Source organism: Xiphophorus maculatus, chromosome 19 (genome assembly GCF_002775205.1).
Source record: "Xiphophorus maculatus strain JP 163 A chromosome 19, X_maculatus-5.0-male, whole genome shotgun sequence".
Classification (NCBI taxonomy): domain Eukaryota; kingdom Metazoa; phylum Chordata; class Actinopteri; order Cyprinodontiformes; family Poeciliidae; genus Xiphophorus; species Xiphophorus maculatus.
Genome location: NC_036461.1, coordinates 4774481 through 4790618, shown reverse-complemented (window position 1 = coordinate 4790618; position 16138 = coordinate 4774481). Strand labels below are relative to the sequence as shown.

The following is a 16138-nucleotide window of genomic DNA, read 5'->3' as shown; positions in this document are numbered from 1 at the left end:
ACCGAAAGAACGAGATCGCGGATACAAGCGGCCGAAATGGGTTTTCTCCGTAGGGTGGCTGGGCTCTCCCTTAGAGATAGGGTGAGAAGCTCAGTCATCCGGGAGGGACTCAGAGTAGAGCCGCTGCTCCTTCACGTCGAGAGGAGCCAGTTGAGGCTCGGGCATCTGGTCAGGATGCCTCCTGGACGCCTCCCTGGGGAGGTGTTCCGGGCACGTCCCACCGGGAGGAGGCCCCGGGGAAGACCCAGGACACGCTGGAGGGACTATGTCTCTCAGCTTGCCTGGGAACGCCTCGGGATTCCCCCGGAGGAGCTGGAACACCCCGACCCTGGATAAAACGGAAGAAAATGGATGGATGGATGGAAAATACAGAAATGATGGCTCCTTCAACCGCCTCTTAAATGTCAGTCTGACTGGATGGTTAGAAAGCTGCAGAGACACCGGAGTCAGGGATTTGATCCTTTCCCCATTATGATTAATGGAAGAAATGGTTTGAATTTCCTCCCTTATTTCTACTCTGTGGTTCAGCTCTGCAGCCATGAAGCATATTTTTCCAACTCCTTGTTGCCATGGTGACACATCATGACAACCATCCAAAAAAACAAAAGAAAGAGCAAAAATACTTTCAGCTGCACAGCATCTGAAACCAAATGGTAATATTCGACAAAAAAACCAATGTCTTAACTAAAATATATGAGCAAGTCTACAAAAGCTTGTTTTTTAATATATATGTATATAAAATAAAATAATTAAAAGTGTAGCCCGAATATTCTGTCTCTGCAGTTTATTTAGGACATAAAACCAAAATGAATTCCATCTTAAAAGTCCTTTAATGCTGCAATAAAATATGTAAATAAAAAAAAATAAAGCAGTGATGTTTTGTGCTTTTAAATAAAAGACAAATCCTAAATCCAAAAGTATAAATGAAGAACGAACATTGACGTGGCTTATAAAATGTTTTATTCATGTTAACATAGTGGATGCATCAGGATTCAACAGTTCCATGAGGCGTTCAAGGACTACCAACTGAATTCATTAGAAAACAAAAAAGTGGTCCAAATCTCAACAGAAAAAACCCCGAAACAAAACAAAACATGGTACATCACCAAACAGACCAACAAATCTCACTTCTGTAGAGTGGCTAAAAATAAATTTGACCCATTACAGTGTAAAATTTCAAGAGAAGTGAAGGAATGGCTTCTCTCCACTGACAAACTAATCGGCATCAATAAGTTCACCCTAAACAGACGACAGTGAACGCATCACTGGGATCAGAGCTGGCAGGGAGTGAACGTTCAAACCACTGGGCAGTACTTGGCTGTGTTCGAACATCTTCAGCCAGCAAGTGAAAGTGCACCGGCTTTTCCCTGAAGAATAAAAAATTACATTTAGTTCAAATTAAACCCAGAGCAAAAGTAACAGTACCACGTAATCTGGTAGAAAAACTGCAAAACGATGCAATGAGATGATCAGGTTTTCAACTTTCCAGGGGTCGGGGTCTCGTAAATCAGATTCCTATTTACTTTTTCTACAGCTGAACCTGCACAAGATGGGAAGAAGGCCGAGAGAAAAACTACAGGAATGGAAGGAAGTCTCCAAATCTGATCTGTTGAAAGACTTTATTCTGGTTGTTTAAGATTATTTTTCAGCAATGGAATGTAGCAGTGGAGTGTTATGGAGCATATAATGAGGAAAGTTGATTTATTCATAAACTTTTTTTTAAAATCATTTCTGTCGTTTTCCCAACAGATGGGGCATGCATGCTCTAGTTCTCCGTCTCGCCGGCTTCTCCTTCTCCAGCGTTGCCCTCCTCCGGAGCGTTATCAGATGTCCATAGCTGTGGAGATGCAAAGAATATCTGATCAAAAAACTAAACAGAACAGAAAGTGTTTCATTTTTGAATTTTCAAATGCAATCGTGTGTTTTCAGGATTTTAGGGGTTGTTGAACTGCAAAAACACAAAATCTTACCAGGTATATTAGGTCTAGTTTCTTAGTACACTTGAAATGAGAAAATTAACTTATTTGAAATAGGAAAACTAATTTATAAGTAACTTTTCAGCTTTATAAGAGCTTGTTTAAAGCTAATAATTTCTTAATGTTGATGTAAAAGTACAAATTCCACTGGGAAAACAAGTAAAATTGTTAAAATTAAACAAATCTGCCAGTTGAACTATTACTTTAAAAAAAAAATCAATATTAAGGAATTATTGACTTAAAACAAGCTCATATATTTTGCTAAAAAGTTACCTGTTGGTAACAAAAGTTAGTTTTGTTGAAATAAGTCGAGTTTTGTCTTAGTATGTAGAGGAAATATAACTGCAGTAGAAACTAGACCAAACATACTTGGTAAGATTTGGTGGTACTGCAGTGTGTTGTTATAGACAACCCACCAAAGGTCTTCCAGTAAACAGTTTTCTAACCAGTGTTGACTGACAAATAACAGTGAATTGAAGCACAGGGAAATAAAAAGATGGAAGTGAAACCGGAAGGAAAACTTCACATGTGACTTTAATACAAAGCCGATACTGCTGTATGTTACTTATTTAACCAATAAGTCCCAAATAACTGAAAATAAACTGGAATATCATTAAAAAGTTAATGTCAGTCCATTCAAAAGGTGAAACTCCTAATTTAGATTCTCTACTCATTAAAGCGTTATCTTTATTAATTTTTATAATGATGGCCACAAAATGGTAATTGTTAAATACATTTCTGTATCCAATCATATTGATGGAAGGTTTAGTGGAAGGAAAAAAAATCTAGCACACAGACATATCCAGGATATAATACAACTCTATGCCTTGAGCTGAGTATTATTATAATTTTTTAAATCAATGTCCCAAAGTTTGGGAAGGCTCATAACCCAAGTTACTTCAGGTGCAGTGTGAAGTTTTCACAATCAGAAAAAAAAAAGTTTGAAATGTTTATTTATTTATTTTTTCAGTGGAATAATCCTCTTCCGTAGGGTTATCTTGGGATGTCTCCAAATTAACAGATAAAACACTTGGAACATGGCTTTCTAAAATATTATTTTCCATTTTTACTGGAATTATTTATTGAGATGCACCTGGTTAAGACACCTGTGTCGGCATATTAGGGTCACTGCACATAGTCAAATTTGGCTTTTCAAAAACACAGAAACTTCTGTTTTTTTCTAGAATTTTTTTAGATTAATCTCAAAATTTCTAAGTTTCAACAAGCAAATTTTCAACTTTTCAAACTGAGAAATTTCTGCATTTTTCTAGAATTTCTTTTTAAAATTAATCTCAAGATTCCTTTGTTTCTACCAGCAAAAGTTCGACTCTCCAAACTCAGAAATTTTCATGTTTTTTCTAGAAAGTGTTTTGAGATTAATCTCAAAATTACTAAGTTTCCACAAGCCCAATTTCCTACTTTTCAAACTCAGAAATTTTCTTTTCTTTTTCTAAAAATTCTCTACAATTAATCTCAGAATTACTACATTTCCACAAGCAAATTTTCAACTTTTCAAACTCAGAATTTTCCTTGTTTTTTCAAAAAATTTCTGAGATTAATCTCTAAATTTCCATATTTTTTGGCCGTTCTAGACACCTCATTGTAATTAAACTGTAGGACAGCAGTTCATTTGAAAGCAGAGCTTACTGTCAGGTTGTCTCTGAGCAGCTGCATGATGAGGGTGCTGTCCTTGTAGGACTCTTCATGAAGCTGGTCCAGCTCTGCAATAGCATCATCAAACGCCTGCAAAAGAAAAGATGGTTGTTCAAGAGTTTCCATTTGACGTAGCGGAGAGACGGCGGCGTTCGGGAAGCGTGCCGACCTTCTTGGCCAGCTCGCAGGCCTTATCTGGGGAGTTCAGGATCTCGTAGAAGAAGACGGAGAAGTTGAGGGCCAGTCCCAGGCGGATGGGGTGTGTGGGCTCCATCTCAGTCTTGCTGATGTCAAACGCAGACTGGTACGCTTGCTGTGAGTTTTCAATAGTTTCTAAAACAAACCAAAAAGATTAAAAACATTAACTGTTTTGTAACTTTGCAAATAACATTTTAGAAGCAGATTAAAATAAAATGGATTACTGAAATTAAAGAAATTTTGTGGTCTTACTCGATTTGTTGTCTCCAGAGGCAACTTCTGCCAGGTATCTGTAGTAGTCTCCCTTCATCTTTAGGTAGAAGACTTTGCTCTCTGGGTTTTTGGAGTTGGTGATTAAATAATTATCCAGCAGTTTCTGCAAGAAAGATAGAAATATTTTAATATCAAATTGTACAGCAGTAATACTGGGAGCCAACTAATTTTAATAAAATTATACAAACGCTATAGATTAGCATCACTTAATCGTGCTATTTTTGCACATCGTCACTAAAATAGATGACAAAAACGAAGTTATGATGTGGAACAAAGCTTTGCAGTAAAGATTAAACCGCTGGCTTGAGCAGACTTATACGATTTATATTCTTTAGAAAACAAAAGGAGGGGAAAAAGGCAAGAAAAATAAAAATTGTTTTACTGATTTAAACCTAGAAAATGCTCAAATTCAATAATATTTCAGACTGTGTAGGAATACAGAGCAAGTTTTAGAAAACTGTCAAATTGAAAGTATTTGTAGGAATATTTTATTCCATTTTTACCTGCTTAACAATAAATTAACACATAATATTTCAACAAATCAAGCAATCTGTAAATAATTATTGATGCAAAACATAAAAAGGGTTTTGCAGGTTTGAAATTTAAAAATAAAAAACTGAATAAATAAAATGCCCTAAATGTTGATCAACTTTGTCTAGATTTGGTTTCATTTGCATTTTCAGCAACAAGACCAGGATTTGGTTAATTTCTTATTTATTTAGCTTAACATACAGTTGAACCCAACTGTGTTTTTCAGTAAAGGTCCTATTTAACATTCAATTCAAATAAAAGCAACTTTATGGCACATTTTAGGAAGACTCTGATTTGGCTTTATCGTGTTTTTAAATTGCATCATGTTACATCTTTTTGTGTGTGAATCTCATCTGTCAAATCAAATTCATGTCTATGTTGAATTGTGAAACTCAAACTCTAAACTTGCCAGGGAAATCCGACGATTGGGTACTACAGAAAAAATGCAGAATCTGCAAAAATAAAAACTGTACTGCAGCTTTAAGAGACGCCTCGACAGCAGCTAATGTAAATCTAAAGGCTTTAAATAGCAAAATATGCTGTTTTGGTACAAAATCGCAAATCACATGAGGAGTAAATCACTTCCTGAAATTACATCATTTATGCAAGCGTTTCCTTGAACATGCAGAATCAGCTAATCAGTGAAACTGTATCTAACACAGAGGTTAAATAACTTCAACAAAAGAGAAAAATCAGTCGAGTTGGGCAGATCAAACAGCTGAGATACAAAATATAACAGAGTAAATTTTATCCTTTTTTTTTGCAGTTTTAGAAGTGTGAAATTGTCTAAAAATGAATTTTCAAGCATTGATGAGAACAAAGAGGTAGAGTTTATATAAATCAAGAACATTTCAGTTTAACTGTGCAGTTACTAAAAACCTTTTCAACACCAACTTAACAGTAGATTTGTTATTAGGACAGCTGCAGCATGGCGTGAGCGCGACATGCAACCCTACACATATAACTCATGTTAATGTCCTGGTATGTTTGGCATGCAGCTGTGCATGTGAAGAAAGCGAGGCTGCATTGCGGAGCAGTTTGATGCTGTTGCTTCACAGCAGGAAGGTTTTTGGTTCAAATCCAAGTCAGAGCGTTTCTGGGAGTTTAGATGTCACGACCAATCAAGCGTAGGGACTCTCCAGGTTTCACAATAATCCAAATTCCCCTCAAACTTTGTTAATTGGCCACTGTGTTGTTTCTATTTATGACTCTACACAGTTCCACCCTGAACATTTGGTCCCTTTATTGGTATGGTTCAATTTTAGAAAGGTTAGGGTCAAATAATACAAAAATAAAAACGCAACATGCTGGTTTTTTATAATATAGTGTGAACATAATTGCCGGTTTCTTGCTTTTGAATGTACAAAACTAAATAGTGCTGCCAAGAAATGAATATAAAGGCCATGCATTTAAATTTTGATGAACTGAAGACTTTTTAAGGATGATTGGATTTATCACGCAATCATAAATCTTAATTTTTGTAAGCATCTTTAACTGAATTAAGGAATTTTAAACAGAAGATTTTTACATAAAAACAGAATTACTGTCACTCACCTTTATTTTCTCACTCTCCTTGTGTATCAAAATACTAAATAAATCACTTAGAAAATACAACTGTAATAATCAATAGGCTGCATTATGTTAGCAGGAAAAATTTAGTTTTGTTGTGCATTTCTTCTGGATCCAGGTGACTTTACAATGACTAGGTTTGAATGTTTACGCTTTATAATAGCACTAATTTACTCATAAAAAATTTAATAGAAATTAAGTTTGAAGCAGTGGTGGGAAGTAACTTAAGTACAATTTTCGTGTATCTGTACTTTACTTAAGTAGATTTAATAATGGATACTTTCTACTTTTACTCCACTACATTTAACAGTAAGTATCTGTACTTTCTACTTCACTACATTTCTATATAGCGTTTCGTTACTCGTTACATCCAAGACGCATTTCAGTTTTTTGATTTGTTCGTTAGTTTGAAAGTATCCAATGGCGAGAGCAGAATCAGTCCGCTGAACCAATCCAAAGCGGGAAATAACCATTAGGCCCTCCCTCAAGAAGAGCAGCACAGTATGCAGGACCTGCAGAATCATTAACTCCCAGAATGGAGTCCAAGGATAGTCATCCTCCAGAAGACCTGCCCCACCCATGGCCTTATTTAAAACATTTCTTTGAAATAACTGGGTCAAAAAACGCTTCCTGGAGATTCCAATGCCGCCTTTGCCTTCCCCGAAAGCATGAAATTCTATCTTTCAAAAATTCACCATCAAATTTGAAAAAACATATTGAGGTAAGTTAAGTTGCTAAACGCTATCGATGTTAAATTAATTTGTGTTAGTGAAGTTTTATGTAATCTTAGCAAGCTTTTTGTTGAACTCGACTGCAGTAAATAAATACGATTACTGTATATTGTTATAAGCTAGCATGAACTTGCAAGTAACAGCATTGCTCATTAAAATGGTACATTACTGATTTATTAAAACTAAATACGATAGGTACACTTAATGACATTATATAAGCCGTTAGGTATTATGGTCGGCAAGTACTTTTACTTTTAATACTTAAGTAGTTTTAAAAGCTTGTACTTTCTTACTTTTACTTAAGTAAAATAATAATGTGGTACTTTGACTTTTACTTGAGTAAATTTTTGTCTGTGTATTTGTACTTTTACTTAAGTACATTGTATGAGTACTTTCTCCACCACTGGTTTGAAGCTGATGCAGATAATTCCATAATTAGAGATCAAGTTATAGTTACCTAAAACTAATGAAAACTGAAACAGAGAAAACATTTCTGTTTAATAACTGGAACTATTTTGTGAGTTTGTAAAATTAACGAAAACATTGAGAAAGTTGGGAGAAAACACCAGTCAGTTGGTTGGTTTCGAAAACAGTATTACCAAATCGACACATGTATAATCAAAATACTGTGACATTTTTGAATTATCCACCTAAAAATGAAACAAAAAAACCCTAAAACTACTGCTACAACCAATAAAAACTAAACAATACTAAACAAACAAATAAAAACTAGCAAACACACTCTGAAAACTAAATCTAACTGAATTAGTTACAAAAGAAGTCAATAAAACTACATTATAATGAAAAATGAAATGATCATAACCCTGATAGAGACCAAAGCACCTCTGCAACATCTGGCAGCAGGAAATCAACACAGACGGGGGAGAACCAGCAGTTTCTCCAACATATCCTCTTCTTCTAAACACACACACACACACACACACACACACACACACACACACACACACACACACACACACACACACACACACACACACACACACACACACACACACACACACACACACAGGATGAGCTGAGTCACAGGCAGCATTCAACATTTTCAGGTGTTGCTTGACGATGGCTGGACCAAACAGCTTTTCTTTGTTTTCCCAAAATCCAGATTATCCTCATCATACAGATACGTTTCCGCGCAGATTTACTCAGACTGAGACTCGGCAGGCAGAGGTGAGTAAAGTACTCAAAAATTGTACTCAAGTAAGAGTAGCACTACTTCAACATATTTTTACTCAGGTAAAAGTAAAAAGTAGCCATCCAAGAAATTACTCAAAGGGAAAAAAGGTATTTGGTAAAAAGTCTAATCATGTGCTGAGTAACTGATCAAATTATCAATCATTTCATATTTAAAAATTATATAATCAGACAGACCAAAATATAAACTTAGATGGACATTTTGGTATTTTAAGGATCAAGCGTTTAAGTAACAAAATCAGGCGAAAGAAAATGTCTCCAAATCAGTTTTCAATGGAAAATTTATAAAACTTTAACCAAAATTGCAGGTGTGTGTCTGGTGAATTTTTCAGTTAAAACATGTTTATTTTTCATTCAGTGGGAAGAAAATCCTGAAATTTTACTCAAGTAAAAGTAAAAAGTAACCAATAAATTACTCAAAGAAAGAGTAAAAAAGTATTTTGTAAAAAGTCTAATCAAGCACTGAGTAACTGATCAAATTATCAATCATTTCATATTTATAAATTACCTAATCAGATTAACCAAAATATAACGTTAAGTGGAAATTTTGGCATTTTAAGGACCAAAATGATAATTCATACAAGTAACAAATGAGAATAAAAAATTCTTTCAAACAATTTTTATGAAATTTAACAAAAACTGCAGGTGTGTGTCTGGTGAATTTGTAGTTAAAACATGTTTGTTTTTCATCCAGTGGGTAGAAACCCCACAAATTTCAGTCAAGTAAGAGTAGAAATACTTTTACTCAAATAAAAGTAAAAAGTACAGCGTAGCAAAAATACTCCTAAAAGTTTTTTCCCCCCCAAAAAAGTTACTTACTAGAGTAACCCAACTCTGACAGCAGGAATAATATAAAGTTTTAAAATCCAGCCAGAAGTGAAAATGCATCATCTGGTGATCCATTAAAGCTAAATCTTGAAATGAAGGTTTCGGGAGGGCGTTGCATTGGTGCGACGTATGAAACTGCTCTGACTCATTTCTAGATGCGAATTCTTGCAATGGGGCAACCACAGGAGGCTTCTGTCTGCCAGATGGGGCCCCGAGTGTCTTACACTTCCTGTGTGTGTGTGTGTGTGTGTGTGTGTGTGTGTGTGTGTGTGTGTGTGTGTGTGTGTGTGTGTGTGTGTGTGTGTGTGTGTGTGTGTGTGTGCTCAATTCACTCTCAGTCTATTCAGACACACCTTGCTGACTCGGTTCCACAACCTATTGTCAGTTCACACCCAAAAAAAAAAAAAAAAAAAAAAAAGAGGTTCATTGTTCTAAATCCAGATTCCCAACAGGCAGGAACGGGAGAGGGGAGGACTCTGTAGTGCTTCCTTATCCGGCCCGGATTCACACACTTTATTTATACAACAGGGGAAAGGTCACAGGAAACACACTCCATACTATTTAACTTTAAAAACAGGACTGCATTACTCAGATGGTAATTGTTTATGGTTTTCAGAAGGACACAAAAAATGAGCTACAGGTTAATCGATATAGGTTGTATGTTTAGCCCAACAAAAATAAAGAAATTACAAGATTATGTTTTAAAGCAAATGCTTTTCTAGAGCTGAGTGTAGCTCTGTACTTTCATTGAGATTTTTTTCTTTTTCAAAACTTTCTGGGGGCAAAACTGCTATTTGTTTTTGGACAACTGTGATTTTTGGCAATATTTTTCATACTTTCATACATTTTTATGATGCGTAACTATAGCAACACAGTGGTTTACAACAGGGAGCAGCTGATTAAAACTGGAGAATTGATTTCATTTTACCTTGGAATAAATACAAGTATTTTTTGAATTTGAACCTTTAAAAGATTTTAATAAAAATTCACCAAAAAACAGTGGGTTAGCTTTGGTTACTGCCTCTTTAAACTGAAAACTTTGGGAGTATTTAGCAATTAGTCCGATTTCGGCCAATATTTTTACATCTTATGATACAAAGAAGAGTCATATTTTACTGTGAGAATAAGGGAAGTAGATAAACCGGCCTTTTCTGATTCATCTTCATCTGATGAACTTCTGTTCTAAATACGTATAATATTACATATCTGATGACTCTTATAGCGCTCACATGCTTAGTGTACTGATTAAGTTCAGCATTTGTTCAGTAGAGATTAGCATTTCTAAAGTATATTCTTCTCCTCTTTACCATTTTATTCTAATTTATATGCAATCATGTACTCAGGGGTATCTATAATAAACTGTATGTATAAAGTACAAGTTGATCTCCGTTGATTTTAATATAATCAATAGGTTATTTACAAAATTCAAAGAACATTAACTCTGATATACATATATATTTTATGTTTCAAGTCTATTTATGCTGATTTAGTCTGATGAAAACCCAAAATACAATTTCTAAAAGTTTTGTATATTGTCTAGATCTAGATTTATAGAAGCTACAGATGTCTGCTCTCTTCTCCATGCTGGCGCAAACAATATCATTCAATTCAAATTCAAAACTAGTTTATTGATCTCAAAGGAAAATTGGGTGGTGTAAGTTATTTTATTCTAGATTTTTCAAAAAAATTGGTGATGCTGACAGCTGTATTCAAGAAGGATCTCCTGTAGCAGTCAGTATTACAGTTAATCTGAAGAAGCCTCTGACTTTAGAAACTCTGTTGTTGCCCAGAAAATAATATGGAGAACCACATTTCTTTGTCCATTAGACTTATTTAAATTTTCTGATATACTTAAAGCTGAAGAATGTAACTTTTACTTAATTTTTTTTTTACATATTTATTAAAACTGTCACCATTTTGTGACGGTTTGAGACAGATAATCTGTGAAAAGATACATCTCCTCCACCTCATTCCTGCACTGCTAATGCCGTCTAGAGAAATGCACCACTCCCAATCAAAAACAACCAATCACAGCCAGGAGGAGGGTCTTAGCGCTGTCAATCAACTTTAGTGTACTAGCTGTTCAATATACTATGTTTAAAGTTTTGAATATATCTCTATGTTTAATGAAACTCTTTTCTGCTATCATTGGTGGCCATGCTAACTAGCCTAGCATTCACAGCAGGCTCTCCTTTCAGGAAGAAATGAGCCAGTGCACATGAGGTTGATTGACAGCGCTAAGACCCGCCTCCTAGCTCTGACAGGTTTGTTTCTAGTGAGCACTTAGGAGCGCTGGGAGAAAGCAGAGGAGCTTGATTTTTTCACAGATCATCTGTCACATACCAGACTGTCAAGACATAGTGACAGTTTCTATAAATATGCAAAAAAAAAAACAATATATATATATATATATATATATATTTTTTTTTTTTAAGTTATACTGTAGCTTTAAGGTTAGACTTCCATTAGCGGAAACTGTAAAATATAAAGGTTTTAGACCTAACTGTGTTTAAAGAAAATACAGATTTTATTCCCCTTACTAAATTACTAATATAAATGTACGTTTGAAATCTAGCAAGACCCTATATAAAGGACTTTCAAGACAGGTGGGTAAGCAGCACATACCAAAACATTGTTGCAAATGTCTTCCAGCTCCTTCTCCACCTTTTCCCGGTACTCCTTGACCATCTGCTGCTTCTTCTCGCTGCCATCGGTCTTCAGGCCGATGCTGGACATCACCCTCCAGGCGGACCGCCGCGCCCCGACCACGTTTTTGTAGGCGACAGAGAGCAGGTTCCTTTCCTCGTTTGACAGCTCCCCTCCCATCTCCGTCACCTCCCTCATGCAGTCTGCCATGTCGTCATAGCGCTCAGCCTGCTCCGCCAGCTTGGCCTTCTGGATCAGATCCGTCCTGTCCATTATTTTATGTTCCGTTGGGTTCTCTGCGATGAAGAAATCCCGGTGTCGCTGACAGTCAGTGGCGGTGGACGAGGGATTATTCTACACAAGCTGTAAATGAAATTTAATCATCTTAAAGAGTGATCTTTTTTTTTTTTTTTTTAAAAAAGAATGATGTTATGTAAAATTAAAACGCATATCTATTATGTAAAGGGCATAAATCAATGATAAATAAACAAATCCATTTGGTTTAGCTTCACTTTAATCATAATCACCGCAATAAAATATTAGATTATTCATCTGTATATAAAGAAGGTGCCTGCTGACAGCATCAGATCTATAAGCAGCAGCTAAATCTGTCTGCGGCGGCGGCGGCTAACGTTAGCTCCATCAGCCACTCCTTTCCTTTTTCAATTTCATGTCAGCTGCTCGTTAATTAAATCTCTGAACAGACCAATACTTTATTAGCTCCACGGTAAGTTAATAAATGTGAATAAAACATATAAAACGCGTTGTTTCTCACCGAATCGAGTCCAAATTCGCTCCCCGAACTGATCCGAGCTGAGGGATTGGTCAAACAAGCACAAAACCGTAGTAGCCGAAAAAAACCCCAGCCCCGGACTGATTGTGCTAAAAAAGAAGGAGGCTCATCTGGATTCTGATCCTCCAATCAGAAAGCGGGGTTTGGTTCGATTGACAGAGGCAGTTGTTGATTTGAGCCAATCGTGCTTTAGCGCGGGGGAAGTAGGCGGGTCTTGGTTTGTAGGCGGAATCATGACCAGAGCATAGATATTGAAGACCAGACAGTGCTTTGGCTTCGTTGCGCCGTAGGAAGCGTCCGCCATGTTGTGAGTGGTAAAGTTCTCAACGCAAACCTTCAAGTCTTCCTGGGAATTTTGGGATACAGTAAACAATGAACTTACTTACCTTTCCGCTAGAGACATGTGGCATGTTTTTGGAGTTTTTTTAGGGGGGGGGGGGGGGGGGGTTGCGCTTTAAACATTGATATCTTCATAAAGAAAGTGCAGCAGTGCTTGATAACGGCCAGATGCTGAAAGTTTCATTGATAAAAGCAGTGGGCCATTCACTTTTTGCACTTCTTTTGAAATTAAACCGTTTGTTTATTTGTTGGTCCTGGATACGGTTTGATATGGACCAAACATTAAAAGAAATTCAAGTTGTCTGCATTATATATTTCTGTCATTAGGGTTCCGTGTGGTTTTTTAGAATTGCAAGATATTAAAGAGCACACAAACATGAGCTACATGTCCCTTTAAATCATTTTTAATAAACTCAAAACAGTAGACATGGTGTACATGGTGTTGGTTTAAACTGAAAATAGTGGGAATTCTTAGCGATACAAACCAGTCAAGGGAAAATTAGCTCAGTTCCAGTCTCTGGCCAATATTTATACATCTTATGATCTCAAGAAGAGCCATATTTAATTTTACATAGAGAACACTGGAGGTCCATAAACTTTTCCTGGCTAATCCCCTGATGCTTTTTTGAGTGTAAAAAATGTTTAATGTTATATACCTGATTACTCTTATTGTAGGAACAAGCTTAGTATGCTGATTAAGTGCAGGACATGTTATTTACCGGTAAAGATTGGGCTTTATGAAGCAAATTGTGCTCCTCCGTACCATTTGGTCCATCTATGAAGGTGACGGCCTGAGACAAATTGAATATCTGCAAATAATAAGACTTCAAACACAAAACCGTGTGTTTAGAGTGAATTTAAATGACCTTTAAAAACATTTAAACACTTAATTCAGTTACAGTTGGTAATTTGTCAAGGTAAGTAAAATAAAATATAATAACAATAAAAATATCAGCGAATTAGACCATGACTTCTGATGGGAATTGCTTATTAGATCAAAGCTACTTTTTGAAAACAACCTTTATAACTACAAGTTTTTTATTAGTCTTATGTAATATTCTAATTTTACATGTATTTTATTAACTGTAAGCACAAAAATAATAATAATTTGGAAATATCAGCATGTATAAAATGAATGCATAGAAAGTGTTTAAGTAGTGAATTGCATTACTGTAATAAATTAACGTTGCAAGCAATGTTCTTTCTAATATAGGGAATATGGCTCCATACTGACGGTCATGCGACGTCCCGTACTGCGGCGTCTATTTTCCAAATGTCTATGAACCTCAATTCTGCAGAAAACGAGGACCGCGGGGTTTCTTCCAATCAGAGCGACGTATGGAGACGTCATCGTATTGCCATGGTGAGTCTGTCTATGGCAAGCCGTAAATTTAACATAATTGAACATAAATTCGGTTTATCCGTAATTATCCGTAATTACAGTCTTGATACCTAAAGATGCATTTTGACTAGACAAAACGACATTTTGACTGTCCGGAATGGTAATGTAAGATATCTGCGCTTATATTCTGACTAGTAAGAACAATAATTCGAGATATCTTCAATAACATTTTGACGAGTCAAAATTCCTTTCAAGATATCTCAAATGACGTCACCGGATTCGTCATTGGAAGGGTCACACATCCGTAATTACAATTTAAGATATCTTGAACGTAATTATGACTAGTCAAAATTACATTTTTAGATATCTGAATAAACAATTGCGTGGAAGCCCCTTTGTGCTGTCCAAACAGTTGTCTGCAGAATTTTATATTTCCTGCACAAAATTGACAGTAAATGCCACAATGTAGAAAGAGGTCGGCAATGTTTGGAGAACGCAAAACTTCATGGACTTTAAAACTGCTTCAGTAATCTGTAAAGAATTTCCTGTTTATTCATTTCCGACAAACCGAATGCACTGAAAAACAGCTCTGAACAGCTAAAATTGCTTTTGTCAAACCATTTTCAACATGAAAGTGGCGCATTTTCAAACATCTTTTTTCTAGTTTTCCTTGTTTTATTAAACTTTCAAATTGCCACGTAAGTCAGGGACGTTTTGACTATACAGAATACATATTCAAGATATGTCATTCTGACTAGTCAGAATGCTAATTTAAGATATCTTAAAAGAAAAAAAGCTTAAAAGAAATTTTAACTAGTCAAAATTACAATTCAAGATATCTTTAATTTAGTTTTGTCTAGTCATTATTTGCTTTTAACATATCTATAATTTAGATTTCACTAGTCAAAACTACATATCTCCTATTCAAAAATACATTCAAGATATTTTGAATTATGGAGTCATTAGAGACATTTTATTAGAATTGTGACTAGTCAAAACTAAAATCGAGATATCTTGAATTTGCTTCATGACTAGTCATAATTTAATTGTAGATATCTGAAATGTGTATTTCAGATATTGACTAATTCATTGTAGATATTTTGAATTGAAGTCTCCAACTCAATGGTAAATCTGACGTAATTTCGACTAGTCAGAATGTAATTAGATATATCTCAAATAGGTATTTTGTCTAGTCAAAATATAATTAGAGATATCTTAAATCAGTAAAATGTCTAGTCATAAAACAATTCGAGATATCTGGAATGTGGGCGGTAAAACCGAATTTATGTTAAATCGGCTTGCCATACTCTTCCCTGCTCAACCACGCTGTAAAAAATGACACGTCAACGCCTCCTCCATATTAAGAGTGGAGCGTTGAGAAACCTGTGCCAGAAATAAAGGCTTCCCGCATAAAAGAAACACTGAAGTAACGTACAAAACATTTCAAGTAGCTTAGATGTTTGTTTGTTTTTTACTAACACACACAAAAATGTTTATAACGCAACTGTACTTAAAATGATCGCTGCAGATGTCTCTGGATCTTCCAGTGGTACTGGTAGCTTTGGCTAAACATGATGAACAACCAACTGTTTTTAAAAAAAGATATTTTTACAAATAGTTTAGCTATTCCACAGTAAAATGGCATGACAAGTACCAGTAATACTTGTTGACATCTATTTTTCTTGTAATTATGTTCAAAAATATTATTTTTCTACATAATGTCCCACTTATTGAAGTAAAACACATCGACCCCTTTTGGCTAAAGAGAAATGGAAATATTATGGTGCTTCAGTTGAAAATAACACATTTCCTAATACTATAGGTGATATTTTAAATATATGATATACGTTGTCTTTTTTTTAAAATGTCAAATTAATTTTTATTTAGCTGAACTAAGAACAAAAATGGCTCATTTGACTATAAAGGTTGCAGACCCCTGAGTTAGAACTAGATAGAATAAAACTACAATTTCATTGAAACACATACGTAACTATAAAAAGTAAAACCAGAGAAAGTCTTAACCAGTGAACATCCTCCTCCAGTATTG

The 16138-nt window shown here is 35.4% G+C and overlaps 1 protein-coding gene across 1 annotated transcript; it reads right to left on the bottom strand.

The window, feature by feature from the left end:
- Positions 1–937: 937 nt before the first annotated feature.
- LOC102221889 (14-3-3 protein beta/alpha-1-like) lies at positions 938–12494 on the bottom strand. The gene is made up of 6 exons (XM_023353138.1): positions 12393–12494; positions 11597–11980; positions 4080–4203; positions 3799–3962; positions 3624–3719; positions 938–1837 (listed from the first exon to the last, which is right to left on the bottom strand). Exons 2-6 carry the CDS (start codon positions 11888–11890, stop codon positions 1766–1768), a joined length of 750 nt encoding a protein of 249 aa, XP_023208906.1. The 5' UTR covers positions 11891–11980; positions 12393–12494; the 3' UTR covers positions 938–1765.
- Between the last annotated feature and the right edge of the window lie 3644 nt (positions 12495–16138).